This window comes from Vanessa cardui, chromosome 20, assembly GCF_905220365.1.
Source record: "Vanessa cardui chromosome 20, ilVanCard2.1, whole genome shotgun sequence".
Lineage (NCBI taxonomy): Eukaryota > Metazoa > Arthropoda > Insecta > Lepidoptera > Nymphalidae > Vanessa > Vanessa cardui.
Window position 1 is genome coordinate 4,659,082 of NC_061142.1, and position 18,110 is coordinate 4,677,191.

The window sequence follows — 18,110 nt, forward strand, 5'->3', positions numbered from 1 at the left end:
TTATTTTTATATAAATCAATAAAGGATATACAATTACTTTAATAAGATCTGCTGTTATATTTACAAAATAAAAATGTATTACAACTTTACGTAAAATACGATTTCAAATAAAAGCCCATAATTACTTGAATCTCGTTTATTGCAAATAATCATCATATAAAAAAAAGTTTTTGTTATTAAAACGATCGATGAAAAATCATTAAAAATATTTTTATAGAAATCAATCTTACTTATTTTAGTATGTAATATCACCTAAGGATACAAAAACAAAATTATAAGTACTTACAAATCAGAAAAATAAGAATTAATATTTTAATTATCATAATACACTTATATATAAAGAAATGCTTATTTACTATCATAATTTGATTGCACAGCTTCCTTCCTTAACTTTATTAAATGCTGAAGATATTCCTTTGGTGTTCTCACGTGCGTCTCAGCCTTGCAATACTTTTTAGTTTTATCTCGGAATTCTAGCAAATAGTTGTCATATTTATGAACTGAAGCTTCCAAGCTATTACAAGCGCTTTTTATTTTTCTTTCAATATTGTTGAACGTGGTATGTTCGCTTTTGTTTTTTATTTTTAAAGTATGCCTCTTCTTAACAGTTACAAAGTTTTCGTTTTCTTTTTTAGGGCAGCAATATTCGTCGTCACATTGTATATCTGGACACAATGATTCTTTTTTAACATTTAATTCTGAAGCATTCCAAATACTCGATTCAGGTGTTTTAAGTTTAGACATATTTTCAAATTTATTTTCTTTTGGACAATTAACTAAATTATCATTTACTGAATCAATCTTACTCCACAAAAATGAATCTGAGTCCATTTCGCTTAAAACAGAAGCCGCCGAATCATCACTGTCTATTTCTTTTTCGCTGTCGTTTTGACTCGAATTACTCGCTACGTCAACTTTCCTCTGCCACTCATTGCTGCAACATTCTGCAGGCGTTACATCTATGTCCTTAAAGCGGATGACCGTCTTTGCTTTATTCTTCTTCCGGGCTGGAGCTACTTTAATATTGTAAGGATATAGATTATCATTTCGTCCTAATATAAGATCCTCGTAATCTTTCTGGCCTATTTTTCTATCACAATCAGCTGTAACACGAGGTAACTGCACATTATCTTTATCAGAAAAGTCTTCTAAAGTTTTTTCATGTAACTCTAATGGTTTTATGCCGTCAAAATTATTTAAATCATAGTTTTCATTAAAATTAGTATCATTTATTCTCATTACATTATCTTCCGTTTTTTTTAATGAATTGTTGTGATTTGTTAATAAATCTGGCGTTGTAGCAACACTGTGCTTTCCTTTTTCTTTTCCGATATCTAGTGAGTCATCTACTGTTTCATCTGAACTTTGTGATTCTGAATCCACAGCGTACATGGGAGAGATATTGATGTTAATTACTGGAGATACGCTGCTATCATCCGTGCTTGACTTAATGCGTTCAAGTCTTTTGATATATTTCATATAAGCTGATTGCCGTTTTCTCCTCCTAGGAGGAGGCAGAACATTCGTTTGTGAACTGTGATTTCTCGTTAATACTAATTCAGTCATCGTACATGAATTCCTGTAACTCACTTTTTTACAATCAGTTAATGTAGAACTATCTTTGTAGGATAGAGTGCTATATTTGGGGCCAACAGCAATTTCCTTTAAACGTGGTGTCATCGGCGTAGTTTCAGTACTGACGTCACGATGAAATACACAATTACGGTCTTGATGGCATATATATGACTGAAGATCTGTCTGGACGTCAGTACCTTGATCTTTGACTCGGATAACTGTCTTTCTTGTTTGCGTGTGAGCTGGTATTCCTATTTTTCTTTTATTTCTCAAAGCTTTCTTACTAAGCTCCATCAAACGTTGCCTAGCATTCGAACAAATTTTTAATTCATTTAGGGGTTGCAGAATTTTGGTCTCATTTGCTGGTTTTTTATCAACGATAGACTCTTGTTTAGAAGCAGCAGCTTCATTTTTTTTAAGCTTTGAATATAATCTTTCCGTCACAGAAGCTATTATCTCAGCTCGCTGATTATCATAGAGAATGGGATTTTGTGGTATGTTTGAAGTGTCAAAATGATGTGAGTCATCTCCTTGTGCTTCGCTAAGATCAGCATCTGATAAACGATGACTTTGATTAATCTGTAGTGTCTTGTCACTATTAAGTACTTCTTGTGAACGGAAATGCCGCTTTCTACGCCTAAGAGGTGCCGCAACCTCAATGTCACTACCGCTTCTAGTTCTTTCGAGTGCAGGTCCAAATAATTTGTCTATTTCTTTATTGATTTCATTACTTATCTCGGCGTTTTTGTCCATATTGTTTATAACATCCGAACTGCCACTGGCAATTGATGACGGCGTTGATTCAGAATTTCTACCCTCTCCTTTCACATATCGTAAATTCATTATATTACCTATCTTTGCTTCTGTCGTTGGCTTTGCGTTGCTTTGATTTTCATTTAATTTCCAGTGCTCATCGTCGTACAATAATTGTCTTGTTTCAAGTTTCTGAAATATAATCCGACTTTTTAGATTAAGGACTAAATCACTATTTATTTATACATAGTATCGAGAAAGAAGAAAATGCTAGAAATTAAGATTTAGATAAAAGTAGCCGCCCCGCTATCCACTGAAAATTAGTAAAATCTTTTAATCAAGAAACAGATAATAATATATTTTTTTATTACTCACATATTGAATAAAATTGCGATTCAGCTCAGCTAAGAGCTGGTTGAACTGATCTTGCAAGGCCGCTTTGGATATGACGTTCGTTACAGTGGATGTTTGCGAGTCCGGAAGATGTCGGGCGCGAGCCGCCCAGCGGAGAGTAGACGCGGACTCACCGTAACACGAGACGCTGGGGGACACCGCTGGACACAAAATAATTTCTTTCTCGATTTTTATGTAAAAAACACAACTAGTAATGTAAATTAATTACAGTTGAAAGATAGCCGTTGATCTGTGAGCAAAAAATTTAGGTTTATTAACTGTCCTTTTTTTTGCTTACAGCTGATTAGATTAAAAGGAAATGGTTAGTTAACATGGTTTATGCAATAAATCTTACTGGCAATTATGAATGTGCTGCCGCCACCCGTGAAACAGTCCTTCAGCAGCCAGGTCAACGCTGAATCACGATAGGGTACGAACCTACCACGTCCAGATCCGCCACTCACTAAAATAAGGTACATCAATTTCACCCAACCCACAACAACAACAACAACAGCCTGGAAATTCCTACTGCTGGGCTAAAGGCCTCCTCTCCCTTTGAGGAGAAGGTTTGGAACATATTCCACCACGCTGTTCCAATGCGGGTTGGTGGAATACACATGTGGCAGAATTTCTATGAAATTTATCACATGCAGGTTTCCTCACGATTTTTTCCTTCACCGCTGAGCACGAGATGAATTATAAAGACAAATTAAGCACATGAATCAGCGGTGCTTGCCTGGGTTTGAACCCGCAATCATCGGTTAAGATGCATGCGTTCTAACCACTGGGCCATCTCACCTAACCTAACCCAAATATTTGATATTGAGGCATTATGCCGTAAAGACTAACAAGCATTAGGTACGACTCAAGATAGTGAAACTCTTGCAAAAATAAAAACCAGTGCACTTTTTAGCGTAATTTAAGTAGACCGGATTATAGATTGAAGTTAATCATCAAATCAGTCACTACTTAGAAATATTTTAGTTAGAAAGTTGAAAAGCAGATTTTAGTCATGTTACATATCATACGAATATCAAGACATACACTATTATTCTCAAACACACCCACCGCGTTATTTTGCGCTAATTAATTTTACTTGTTATTTCTTATATCATTGCGTCACTTACTCATTTTTTTATTTAAATATGATATTCTATGCATGGATAACTATATTGAGTTTACCTGTTACAAAATCGGATGTTTTTGAGTAAAAACCAATGTAATAAAATAACGCTATATTTACCGAGCGCCGAGATGACATTGCTGAGCGCTACTAACGATTTGTTGATATTGGCTCCTTCCTTCTGACGTCCTCTCGCACAGCCTTCCCACACAGCTTTTTCGCTACAAAATGTTATTAAATATGTATGTTTTGTAAACGCATATTTTAAATTATAGATTCTTATGTTACTCAATATGACGTTCACACAAAACTATCTATATTAACATAACAAATATATATTATATATTCCTATAGTGGAATGAATAATTAAGTTAGCAGGAGCTTTAATCAGCAGCTTGGATTAATCCAAACAATTCCTCGAAACGCACGATGAAGCAGTTCGGAAAGGGCTTGTTCATCGTTAATTCGTGCCGCCAGTTACAGCCAGTAACGCTGAGCGTTTACGGTATTTTAACTTAATTCCACCCACCCAGAGGTGAGTACAATATTCCATGTGAGGCGATCACTTATGAACAACAAAATTTTAGGCGATGAACCGACCTGAAGTATCGTCCTGCCTTGCTAAGCACACCAAGCTGTTTAGATACCATTTTGCCATTACCTTCCATTAGTTCCATTAGACCAAAAGATTCGAAACGTAAACGCCAAGCAGTCCGATACTGTGGCAACAATGGGTATGTTCTCAAATATTTTAGATACAATAAATGGTCTCTGTCTTTTGGAGTGTAATTAGACTAGGTCTAGCCGTCCCCAATCCAAGACTTTATTTAGCAAAGACTCGGTTTCAGACACAAGTGTCTCCTTATTTTCGTCGACGGGCATTACATCATACTTTCAAGTACGGAATTTTATCATTTTTAAAAAAAGGGTATACTGTGAATAATATAACTATATTAATTATTTTATCTCTCCTGTACTCAATATATATATTTATATAAATAATCAAGAAAGGGTCAAGGGTATATTGACCATTACTTATTTTAGTGACATATTATTTATTATAATGATTTATATTAATTATGTATGTATAAATATGTATTGACCGTTAAAGTTTAGGGCCAAGGCTTTCATGCTAGTTAGGGTTCAAAAGTCAAACTCGCTTGATTTCCTGACATCTAACTGACACTCACTTTTTATCGTCAAAATTTGTTTACCAGTAAGACTTGAAAGTAGATCTGTTGATTCATAGAGGCGCCATTTTTAGTTATTGTAGAAGTATTTATTTTGTATATTATTATTATTATTATTATATATTAGTAATTATTTTGTGGCTTTACATGTAGTACGGCTATTATTATACAAAAAATATTTTATCTTGTTACATAAACAAAGCTCTGTTTATCATATTTTATACTGGATTAGACCCAATTATCGATTGTACAAGTTGTCATTAGAAATAGGCCATTATGAAGCGAAAATTTTGCATGTTAGCCGGCTCCATTTAAGTTCTTTAACAGTCCGATTGTAGATAGGAGGACCAATACCAAGAATTTATCTAAACTTTTTGACAATGTTTCTTTTAATAACAAATAGGTACTTACATATAAGCAATTTTGTCGTTATATATCAGTTACGTTTAATTGATCGGTATATATTTATTTATATCGTATTTTAACGATACGGAACCATTCTATTTGCGTAAACTATAACGTCTACCCTTGAAACTATGTGCTTCTCTGAGTTCCTGACTGTATATCTTTGGAAAAGTTAAACATATTTGAACTTAACTATATTATATGTTGTATTCTTGTTTAACCTTATGTATATATCTGCCTTGACCTTAATTATAAAACATAATCGAGTCTCAACAACTCCTAAAGCAGTCAAAACCTTATTAATTAACGCAATAGAAATATTTGTATGTTAATATATTATGTCAGCGTTTTTCTGTAAACGATAAAGATTGTTTAATATTTATCTAAGTATTTAAAATAATTGATGATGCTTAGAATGCCACATAGATGTTACACAGGTTCAACGGTTCAAAACATGGGAATATTTAATTCCAGTTGTATTATAGTTGCAATTGAAACATTTGGACCTTAGAGTTACAGTACAGTCAGAGTGAGAAAAAATTCGTCAGTTTTCAAATTCATTCGTTTATTAAGTCCTAAGCTCTTAGTACCTTTAAAATCTAAACATCAAATCTTTACGAAGCAATAGGTCATTCTCGATCGATACAGCATATTATCGCTGATACTGAGCACACGAAAATAGATCTTAAGGTGACGAAGAAAAGGTTCTTACCCCGACTGTACAAAAGCCTCCAGTAAGAGCATAACACCTCGTTTTATTGCCCCACGGGTTATTGCACAAAGGATTAAGAACTCTGGAAATTATATACTCAAGTCTTTGGAGCTGATTTTCAAATTTCTTCCATCATGATTACATGAAGGAAAAAATCACGAGCAATGTTTTAATGTAGAAAAAATAATCTACTAAGTACATTCGCTTATGGTTTCATTAATTTAATCGTAATAACTTTCTGAATACAAAAAATTGTGGCACATTTTCCTCGTTCTTTTTGAACTACCTCTTGCAATTTGACAAAGAATTTACCTTACAATTCTCGTATACTATCGCTATGTATTGATTTATGAGTTGTGACCGTATAACGTTGATATTCAAATCAATAGCACAGGTACACCCAATAAGCACACAGAACGGAAGATACTGTAAAGACAACAGACACAAAACAAGCTCGAATTAAAAGTTTTCAAACGTTTTGGATTACAAGGTTCGCAATATTGTTGGAATAACATATGGAATTATATATTTTTATGTCATAAGATGTCTTGACATAGTTTTCACAATTGCTCTATTTGCTAAGGATTCGTTTTTAAACTAAAGTGTGGTAATTGTAATAAGAAACATAAATACCTTCCAGCGAGATCAGCGAGATGCAGTGTAGCGTGTGGTGTTACCAGCTCTAATAAAGCGTGGGACCGCGAAGAGCAGATATTACGTTTAGTTGCAGCTGTTCGGCGCCTGCGTGTGCCTTCATTTACCACGGCCAGCAATGTCTCTACGTCGTGAACTGTCACGCGACGAAGATCTGGCAACATTTTTTTATCTATTTATGATGGAAAAATAGACGTATGACTATCTAATGATGAAAAACAATCTAATATTTACTTCATATATTAGTAAGTATATGTATATAAATGTAACACATTTCCAACCCAATTTCAGTTTTCTAATTTCCTAATTCAAAGGAAATCATCTGGAAGAAACCGCTAGGAATCGATTTTCCCGCGCTTTTAATACATTTATTTTCTATATCTTTTATTTATTTAATTTTTCATTGAGTACAGTAAAAAGTATGAATAATAATTTAAATTTATTTTTGTCTTGTTCTTGTTTATACATTGACACTGCAAGATTATGTAACTCATTCATAGTTATTTCTCACTCTTATAATTCACCCCCGAAACTGTAACAACTGTGTTCGCCTTGTGACTATAGAATTAACTTATAGCCTAGTACTTGACTAATATATGTTCAAGTATAATACAAGACTATTGAGCTAAAATATATTATATGATATATAGACCAACTATTATACTTAGAACACCTTATGCAAGTAATATAATACATCCGTGTAAATTTTAAATTCCAAAAAGTAATATAAGTTTATGGCGATATATGCCATAAAATAATATTATATTTGTACTTCACTAATTACCGAGAAGCACGCACGAATATTGCGCAAGGTAATTGCTTAACAACACTAAAATTTTAAGATATATGTTGTTATTACAAATATGTCGGCTAATTTGAATAAATTCCATATTTGCCTTCCGATTTTTACTATAAAACATAATTGACTATACAAATAATAGATAGGTATGTATGTGATATAGGCATTTAATATGTATAGGTGTACCTATGTATGTATATTAAAAGTATATTTAATGAATGTTGAAAATAAACACAATTGATTTCAGTTAATCACAAGTCTTTTCGATGATTAAATCTTTTTTAACAACAAACTCGAAACTCTCCACGAGTTACGAACGTGAAATATCAGAGAATACACTACATAATAAATATTTATAGGATATTATATCAAAATACCATCGCATCGTCGTAATTTTTGGTACATTTTACGAAGTGACTCCTTTCGAAATAGCACTGCATATAGAAATGTTAGTACCTAAGTTTAAATGATAACAGTCTGCATATACAGACAACATCGTGCCTTTCAAATCGCAAATTTTATAATATTTCATAAGAAACAAATAATGAATGCGACTGTACACGGGACAAATGTATTTAAGTTAGGAGCTAAATTGAAAACTATAATCTTTTAAAGACTTATATTACTAAAATGCCGTAACAAATAAATAACGCTATTAACTAAGACAATTATAATAATTTATACAATTATTCATGTTTGTTTTCGAAGCAATTTACAAAAGTAGACTTATGTAAGACAAATATTAAATAATAGATAAACAAAATCGGAAAAAATACTTACTTTGTACGTAAGGTCCCTTAGTTGGATGTTCCCTGACACGCAGGTCTTTGCGTGTGTTCCCTTTTCGCCTTGGAAGGGAATTAAGGGACAAGGGTGCTTCACCAGCTAGAAGATCATGGACCCGCTCGTTGTATATCTCTAAGAAGCTAAAATAATAATTTATCAACTAAATATGTGTATAACAGTAGATTTTATACGATTTGGAAAAATACTTCAAGTAATGTTTGGATAAATTTAGCACAGGGTAAATTTAATGATTCACTGAAGACACTACAGTAGGTAATATCAAATAATGAGATTGTAACGAGAGGAGTTGATTAATAGCTTGATTGTTAGTCGATACTCGATTTAGAGTATACAACAACCCTGTCGATCATCATGTATCTAATTTCAAATTGAAAATTCACAACCTAAAACTATAAGACAGTGCATATTGCATATTAATTCAGAGACATCTGACATCGCTGATAAGAACCCCAATTCATGAAAATGTCCTGATGACAGACTTCTGCATATAATACTGAATTTAACCTATATTACAAAATATGGCACATATTATCACTATATATTCATAGAGTATCTCTATATTGGAAATTTGTAAAGACTTCCTTCCTTATGACAAAGTAACGAACGAAAATTATTCTTGAAAATTTTATTATTTGTGTTTAAAAAATATTTTAATTTATCTTAATAAATTCGAGAAACCTAAAGAGTAACTGGTTGTTGTGCTTGAAATATTAATTGAAAAACGCCTTATAAAGCAGTGATAATTTTCTAAATAAAGGCGTAAAATTATTATCAACTAATAAAACAATTAATAAATTTCACTGTATTAGAGATTCATTAGTTAAATGCTAATCTTTGGAGATAGTCGCCAGCATACAGTTCTGGATAAATTCCTTATTTACCACGGAAAAATAATTAATTCATAATTACTCACGCAAGCTTAACCACTGTATAAGTTTATAAGTATAGAACACTATATTTTTATTACAAGAGAATAGACAGGGAAGACCGTTCTGCACAAACTAAGGCGGGCGGCTAGTGCGGAGTCACGTGTCAATTTAATCCAGGCAGGTGTGAAGCCGTATCGTTAGATATCGCCTGACTACACTGTTTTATGTTTACGATTAAGGTTGACAAAAGTTTTTATGTGTTTAATGCAAATATTATTACGATTTTAAAGATTCGTGTTTAAACTTCATGCAATAACTGCTTATTGGAGAAAGTTTCAACAAGACACAATTTGGTATGACTATTTCGACAACTTGCCAAAAACCTTATACAAATATTTTATGACACGAAGTAGGGCCACGAATGACAAATAAACAATCTCTTATATTGTAACGTAACTCGCTTGAGATATTTTTATTCATTTGTATGAACTGGTTTCATTTAAATAAATAAAAAAACGTTTTGAATAATCTTAATAGCTTGTAAGCGAACCATTTATCAGTAACTACCTTATTGTTTCTCCCACACGTTCGAACGACACGTTACATATATCGTGATGTATTCGTATATAGATATTAGTAGTGATAACACCGCAATCGTAAAGGGTGCGAAGTTCGCGTGTCGCTCCGACCTTGAAAAGGGGGCGTAATGTCTTTTTTATCTACCTTTATTACTGCTGACTTAATCCTATGCGTTTTGTTAAGAAAGGCGCGGCAGGTGATGAAAGATAAGCCCAGTGGCATTGTAAAAACACAAAGGTATTGCGTTACTAATGACTTTCCTAATAACATAAACTTGTAATTGAGAAAAGTTTATGCGTTGAAGAAGAAAACGCAATACAAAAATACCAAGTTACATTGATATTGATTAGTTTTCTAATATAATATATAATAATAATAATTTCTAGCCCCCGCTTCACTGCGTGGGACGGGGGGAGAGAGGTGGGTAGAGTAGGGTAGATGACCGGTAATGGTGCATCAAAACACGTTAATTCAAATTTATACAATATATTGTCTATGTTATTAATTATTTTCTTAAGAAAGTTAAAGTTTTGTCATCGTATACATACTCACCGGATCAGGGAAACCAGTCCAGTAGTAATGCTAGTAAAAGATTATTTACTTATTGTTAAGATTAAAATATATTATGTTTTTTTTTTAAGGAATATATGAAATTGTAACAGAAATAGTTGAGCTGCTATTCATTGGCAGAACACGATAATATGGATAACGGCTACATAGCGAATGAGAAATAATGGAACCGAGTAGAACCGATGTAGTTTCGTGACTTAAATTAGGTTTTAAAATTCACAATGCGATGATGCAAAATTTAAATTACTTCGTAAATACAGCATCAGTTTCTCTGCTTTACTACTACTTTTAGCTGTTTTAATTTATCATCAAATTAGATTTTTTTGAAATAACATTGCTGTCGGCAACTGCGAAGATTCGAAATATATTATTATATAAAACGATTTTTTTATAAATCGTAATTTCTTATCACAGTAGATCGGTTCCTAATATTAGTCTTTGAGATCCTATTCCTGAGTAATAAAATCATTGCTATCTTCTGTAAGTCTACACATATCCCACGAACGTTCAAGCATTAACGACGTAGTCGCTTAATAATATTTTTTTAATATGTTTTTCGCTTAAAAATAAAACAGTACGAATTATTTCAATTATAGTTAACTAGTTGTCACTCGCGGCTTCGCTCGCTTTTAGAGGGTTGGTCTGTCGTGTGTTAGATACAAAAAGTCGCTGGAGTTCAAATTGCTTCAAACCAAATTTCATCAAATTCGATTCATTAGTTTGGTTGGGAAAGAGCGACACACAGACAGAGTTACTTTCACATTTTTAATATTAGTTTAGATTAGGTATTATAATTCGATTATTTGTGAAGAGATTTACATAATCATCATCAGTGGAAATATTAGTGTAGGAAATATTTCATCTTCATACTCGGTTTCACTGTCGTCATTAAAATTTTAAAACTCTCTTTTTTTTTGCAATTTTTTCTCTCTCATGAAGTTTTGCCTTCTAGTTTTTTTTCCTGTTTTTTCTTTTATCGTATTTAAATTTTGTCAGGGATAATGTCAGAGGAGAAATACTCAATGATAAATAATAAATAAAATTTTAACAAAAAGAAAAACCGACTTCAAACAAAACACTATTTTCAAACAAATGAATATGCACGAAAAAGTAATAAAAATAATTGCGTATTCAACATATTTTTTAGAGTCTTCCTAAGTTAAATGAAATGAAAAATATTAGACTACTTAAAAGTCGATTAACGATTATATCATGTAGTTATAGTTATTGGTATATTTAGAGCCGGTGTCAGCCACGGTGCCCTTGCCCCAAAAATCAAAAGAAAGAAGCGATACGAGCCCCTTGATTGATCCAGTATATTATTGTGTAAAAGGTAATTTGTAAAAAACATATTTGTTAAAGTATTCTCGTATTGTTTTTTGATAGATATACTGTAGGGTTTTATTGGCTGACACCGACTCCAAATATAACAATAATTATAACTACATGATATAATCGTTAATCGACTTTTAAGTAGTCTAATATTTTTCATTTCATTTAACTTAGGAAGACTCTAAAAAATATGTTGAATACGCAATTATTTTTATTACTTTTTCGTGCATATTCATTTGTTTGAAAATAGTGTTTTGTTTGAAGTCGGTTTTTCTTTTTGTTAAAATTTTATTTATTTTTTGATTTTGAGTGAAGCTGATGTTGACTAACTAATTTTTTTTTAATATGGATAGATTAAGCGTTCCGTTTATATGAGTCAGAAACTACTTCGAGGACAATTTCAAAGGAAACTTGCGAATAAAGCAAAAATAGACTTTCGAAAATGCGGATTTAATACGTCACGCGGCGTAAACTACAATGATCCCTCGAAAGAGCTGTAATCGAACTCAGCAAAAAAACTTTGAAAAAGACCAACTATATTTCGTACATCATATGACATCACATCACATACACAAAATTTGATTTAAGATAGTAAGAAATTCTGCCCCATATCGCACCCTAACTGTGAGCCGTATAGGAGTTCCATCACTACATAGTATAAAACAAAGTCGCTTTCTCTGTCCCTATATCTTTAAATCTACGCAACGGATTTTGATGCGGTTTTTTTTTTAAATATAGTGTGATTCAAGGGGAAGGTTTGTGTATATAATACATGAACAATATAGTAAAGAAACACTGATAATTTTAGAAGTTTGCGATGTGATGTCGTATATAAACAAATTCTGTAGTATATTTAGTATCAGTATTGCACCCGTGCGAAGCCGGGGTGGGTAGCTAGTTGATTATAATATTCGACTATGATAATTACATAAACATAACCACATTACGGAAGGTGACTCGAATATCCAAATAACCTATAAATAAAAGATTCGACCGAGTATCGCTAACGTGCTCCTCAGAATTGTTCCGTTCCCTTCCGTTCCGTTACTTTGTCATAGATCCTGTGCTCAGAACCTTACCAAACTTTCACCAAATTACCCTTGAAGTAAATATTTTATAATAAAAAAAGAATTATCAAAATTGGTTAACGTGATTTTCAGTTATTCACCTATTTGTCGCGCATATACATAATGCAAATTTAAGACTTATGTCGTTTTCACATGGATACCATCATCGGAAAAAAAAATAAAAAAATGGGACCCCACGGGAAGCACTACCTTTCAAACAAAAAAAAAATTATCAAAATCGGTCCACCCAGTAAAAAGTTATGAGGTAACAAAAATAAAAAAAAAAAAAAAAAAAAAAAAAAAAAAAAATACAGACGAATTGATAACCTCCTCCTTTTGGAAGTCGGTTGAAAATAAGTTAAACTACAATACAATACAAACAAACATAATGATGATTACATAAAACGTACCTCTAAAAGTATGTTTGTAGTCTCCAGATCACAATAATTTAGAAATTTTCCTCGAGAGCGAACACTTTTCGTAACGTAACTAAATCAAAGGGTCATAATGCATAATGATGGAATGATTAGCAACGGGAATCCTATGTGTAATTTATGACAGTACTCGCGTTCCACTGGTGGAATTTTTAACATGATTTTTAACATGTTTCTCATTTGGCAAGTCCTCCGGAGTTCCCCTAATTATAAAATTTACACACTAACACTCCGAGAAGTAACAATCTCACGAGATAATAATATATGATCCGCTTGTGTTCATAGATTATATAGATTTAAGATTGTACGTCCCTATTGCTTGTAATATCACTGGCTTAATCACTTTTAAACCGAAATAATATTTGTTTAACGTTTTAAAATTTTGAAGAGTTTTTAAAAATATTCATATGTAGTTCTTTTAGAACTACCGCAGTGACTGCAAATACAAAGTCAATGCCACGTTTAGAAACAATTGTTATTAAAAATTTAGCCGCATCTAATGGTCATGACTGTAATTGCGATGTTATTTCAGTAATAATTATTACGTCAAACAACGTTTCAATAACGTTTGCCACTCTAAATCTTATAATCATCATTACATAGTCAAACAAAGTCGCTTACCGCTTTCTGTCCGTATATATGCTTAGCTTATGCTTTCTTTAAAATAACACAAAATAATTTGATGCGGTGTTACATAGAATGATTAAGGAATGGGAATCATTATTTTAACATAGATCAAAATTATCCCCTACAGTATGTAATTTAAATGAATATTTTCGAAGATATTATGGATTATATAAACTCGGTTTATATAATCCATATATAAAGATATAGCGGTTTGAAGTGTCTAACGACTGAAAAACTATGAACATTGTGTCAGCATTGCACCCGTGCAAAGCCGGACCGGGTCGCTAGTCAATTATAATGTATGAATCAATTGTCTTAACAGGCAAGTTTTGTTTTGCTATGCACATTTACCATAAACATTATTAATTACATGGCATGTCAGCCAATTTTTTTTTATAACTAAAATATTTATTAACATTTTTTTTATTATATTTTAAATGTTTTAATATACACAAATATGAGTTTAAATTAGTTACTGTATAAATCTTGACCGTTTGGAATGTTGGCTATAATGCTAGCAGAATTTCCCCGTTGAATTTTATAATTTATTTTGGAGATTTGTAGGCTTAGAATGAATAATTTTTTTTAAAATGTCGAATTAAACATTACAATAATATTGTTTAGTGATTCCATTTACATATATTACATAGGTACACGTATATGATAATATGTATTATCAAATTCTTGAATTTTTTGTGTATGTCAACAGCAACCTATTTTAAAAATGGTTTTCTTGTAGAACTTTTGTAGAAGTTCAGTCAAATATGTTGGTACTTATATATACATTTACATATATATATGTACATTTATATTTTTCTAATACCTTAATAAGTTACTAAATTAATTGTTATCTACATTTATTGAAATTATTATTATTTACCTATATTTATTATTGAACTCAATGCAACCAATTTAAGAAATAATTGTTTTTAAAATGTATGTGCCAAATTAAAAAAGATAAAAGTTAACATGATATAAAGAAAAGTTAATTTGGTGTCTACTAATATAGTGTCTGGAAAAATAAAAGTTAGACATATTCGCCAATCGCGTGAGACATGGTCGTCTCTGCGTTTCTTTACGTTGAATGCATTATGATAGTGAAACAATTTGCTATCTGACAAAATTGCTACCCATATAGAGAAAATTGAACGGCATTCAATTCTAATGCAGATATGCTATTAAACTCATTTCGATTTCGTACCGTATTATTTCGCTTTGAAAAATTACCTCAGCTTTCATAAACGAATACAAGATAAACTGAATTCGCTTAAATAATTACTTTTTAATTTCGATATTTATTACTAATATAATGACCACAAACAAAAATATCCAATTATGTCAGTATCTTATAAACTTTGCCGTCTAATAAGTCTTAACAGACAAAATTAAATAAAATTACAAATAAAATTAAAAAACGTTTTTTTTATGTTGTTAATAATATAAAATCGTTACTGCTAATTATTTTCATTGCTTTATTCTTGATTTTGAAACCACGGTCGATTAACGCTTTTCTTATAATTACCATAAATACATTTCGAAAAGTTACATACCTGACAGTGATATCTACGGGTAATTCCTCGGCTAAGGCTTTGCAGATACGTGGTATCAAACCCGGTTGCACCGCTGACCCCACCATTGTGTGAGTCTTCCCTGTCGCACTCTGTCCATAAGTCAGAACGCAAGCCGACCGACCACGGGATATTGTTGATAAAACTTGACGTCCGACTGTATCGAATATCTGAAAACAATAGCATCTTATAAGAAACTCTCAACAATTAGTTACATAAAATCAATTTGCCGCCCATGATATGGTGTTTTTGTTTAAATTACATAATAAGACGGACGCGCCAATAGGCCACTACTGGACCACCAATGCCAATTAACATTGACAGCGTAAGAAATTTTAGGGATATCTTACATCGCCAATGCTTTACCAACCTTGGGATCAGAGATTTTATGTCCCTTGTGCCTCTAATTACATTGGCTTATACACCCTTCAAACTGGAACACAATACTTAGTATTGTCGTTTAATAGTAGGAAAAATGAGGAGGTGGTGCCTACCGAGACGGGCTTGCATGAAACCTTATTACCAAGTTAAGGTAATAAGATGTAGCATGAGAAAGACTTGTACATACAACTTATGTATACTAGTTAACTAGCCAGATAGCGCTTTAGAGACTTACAAAAAATAGAAATACGAGTAAAGGTAATATACCGAATATTTCATTTTGTTGTTAAAAAGTAAAATTTATAAACACCTTTTCCTGCGATGCATAATCTGGATGTGTAGTTGCGCATGCGCTGTTAAACGCATAGTCGACATAGTAGCGTCGGACACGTTTGCGACTGTCACCAGCGCCTGATGTATTTACCTATGCAATAAAATAAGTTTATAATAATAACTACATAATATATCATACTTAAATATATAATACATTACTATACAAGGAATGTTATAGTCCACATGGTCACAGTTGCCCGGGCCTTTTTTTTTACATTTTACTGTAATACATGTTGACGTTTTAGTTTTATTTAACTGAATATCAGCAGATCTTCGATTCGAGCTAGTCGTCTTCTTTAGATAGTTAGCTATTCAATCAGAACTGTACTGCAATTCATGGGCCCTGCTCCACGCTCGATCAAAGAGAGTATATCCTCGATGACTCTCGAACCACAACGTATATAACGAAATATTAACGTTAGACATTGCATTTATTGAGACAGGAATAACGTCACAAGTAAAATATAATTGCAGTAAAGTTGTATAAACTAAGTTCAAAGCGGGTAACAAAAAAATGTTTATCATTAATTACCTTATAAAAAAAGTTATACTTACAACTAAAAAGAACCAAATATTCTAATTTAAGTTCAGGAAAAAGAGTTAGTATCTTCAATACGTTTTTCATTTGTTTTGATATGACTTACCTTTACATTGGTTATCGTAATTGTATTTTCGTCAAGAACACTCACAACCGGCACGCTATATAAATCTAACTTAAGTTCTCTAAAATTAAAAGAAAAAACACATAAATTAATGGCAACACTTTTATTGCAATTGTAGATATAACTTTAACTGGCTATAAAAAGTAACTAACTTTTCAGTGAAAGGTCGCACTCTTATTGCTAATTTCACGTTCGACATAGTATCAGTGGGTAATATTTTGGCTTTTGTACTATTAATGTTGGCTATACACACGCACAAGCTTCACGTAAACTCATTATAACTTAGCGCATGCATCGGATCACGGATGCAGCTATTTTAGGACGCGTTGTCCCTTTTTAAGGGTGGAGGAAATATCAAAAATAGACATTTATTTGGGTACATCTTCAACTAAGGTTGATGTCTTTCGTGTCTAAAGCCATTGGCAATCTTTACTTTTGAAGTTGATGAAAATGGTTGGCTTAAACAAGTTAGAGATTGACTATAACTCAAAAAAACTTATCTCCTAATCTAAATGTCCTTTTTTATTTCATTATTTGCACACGTTTTTAGGTGGAATTCTTAACAACGCACTCATCACTAATGGGTACAGCAACACGGGACGTGTGGGCTGCCGTGCTCCTCTTGCATATAGGGCCCCGGGCTTCGGGACTAAAGATGTGAAGCAAAATTGACCAATAATTAATTACGATAGCATTTTGTCAGCCTAGCTGTTAAATGCTACATGTGTATTAATTACACTAACATACTAATTTTTTCAGATAAATTATTATTCACGTGACCTCAACTAATGTGATTTTTCACTGAGTAATCCTATATTACAATACCAAGGATGGAATATTATTATTACTCCCTCATTCAATGATAAAATCTCTCACATAAAATTGATAAACTTAAAGAATATCATTTATTTATCATCGATTTATATGAAGCCGTTGGATATTTTGACCACCATTGAAAGGTAGTCGTAGCAATGTGTAAATTGTTACTACTAATAATCTTCTTATCTTCTTTATCAAGGAAGTGTGATTTTTCATCATCATTTTACGAAGCTTTATCAATTCAATTATCAAACCAAATTAAATAGTTGTGATATAAAACCCAGTCTAATTGTAAAATGACTATGAAATAAATTCTTATGAATTATGATTTTTCTTTGTTTGTGTTTACAATTATTTAGAACAGAATCATTCTGTCCCAATTATATCTAATAACAATTAAGTTCTTAAATTTGTTGACATAGATTATTTCGCCAGGGACACGTGGTAGGAGAAAGGAG

The 18,110-nt window shown here is 32.1% G+C and overlaps 1 protein-coding gene across 1 annotated transcript; it reads right to left on the minus strand.

The window, feature by feature from the left end:
* Positions 1–137: 137 nt before the first annotated feature.
* Positions 138–17,032, minus strand: LOC124538548 (kinesin-like protein KIF18A). The gene is made up of 10 exons (XM_047115635.1): positions 16,986–17,032; positions 16,816–16,894; positions 16,149–16,262; positions 15,440–15,627; positions 8,385–8,530; positions 6,785–6,959; positions 3,965–4,065; positions 3,077–3,184; positions 2,704–2,882; positions 138–2,520 (listed from the first exon to the last, which is right to left on the minus strand). The coding sequence occupies exons 1-10, from the start codon at positions 17,030–17,032 to the stop codon at positions 349–351; spliced, it is 3,309 nt and encodes a 1,102-aa protein (XP_046971591.1). The 3' UTR covers positions 138–348.
* Positions 17,033–18,110: the final 1,078 nt, after the last annotated feature.

What these genes read in the sequence shown, in the direction of transcription:
- LOC124538548 (XM_047115635.1), bottom strand. Translation starts at nt 17,032, where the DNA reads ATGTCGAACGTGAAATTAGCAATAAGAGTGCGACCTTTCACTGAAAA. An exon ending in CCCGTAGATATCACTGTCAG is followed by an intron (nt 8,531 to 15,439) that starts GTATGTAACTTT and finishes TTATTATTTTAG; the next exon opens with CTTCTTAGAGATATACAACG. An exon ending in CAATGTCATCTCGGCGCTCG is followed by an intron (nt 3,185 to 3,964) that starts GTAAATATAGCG and finishes ACCTTATTTTAG; the next exon opens with TGAGTGGCGGATCTGGACGT.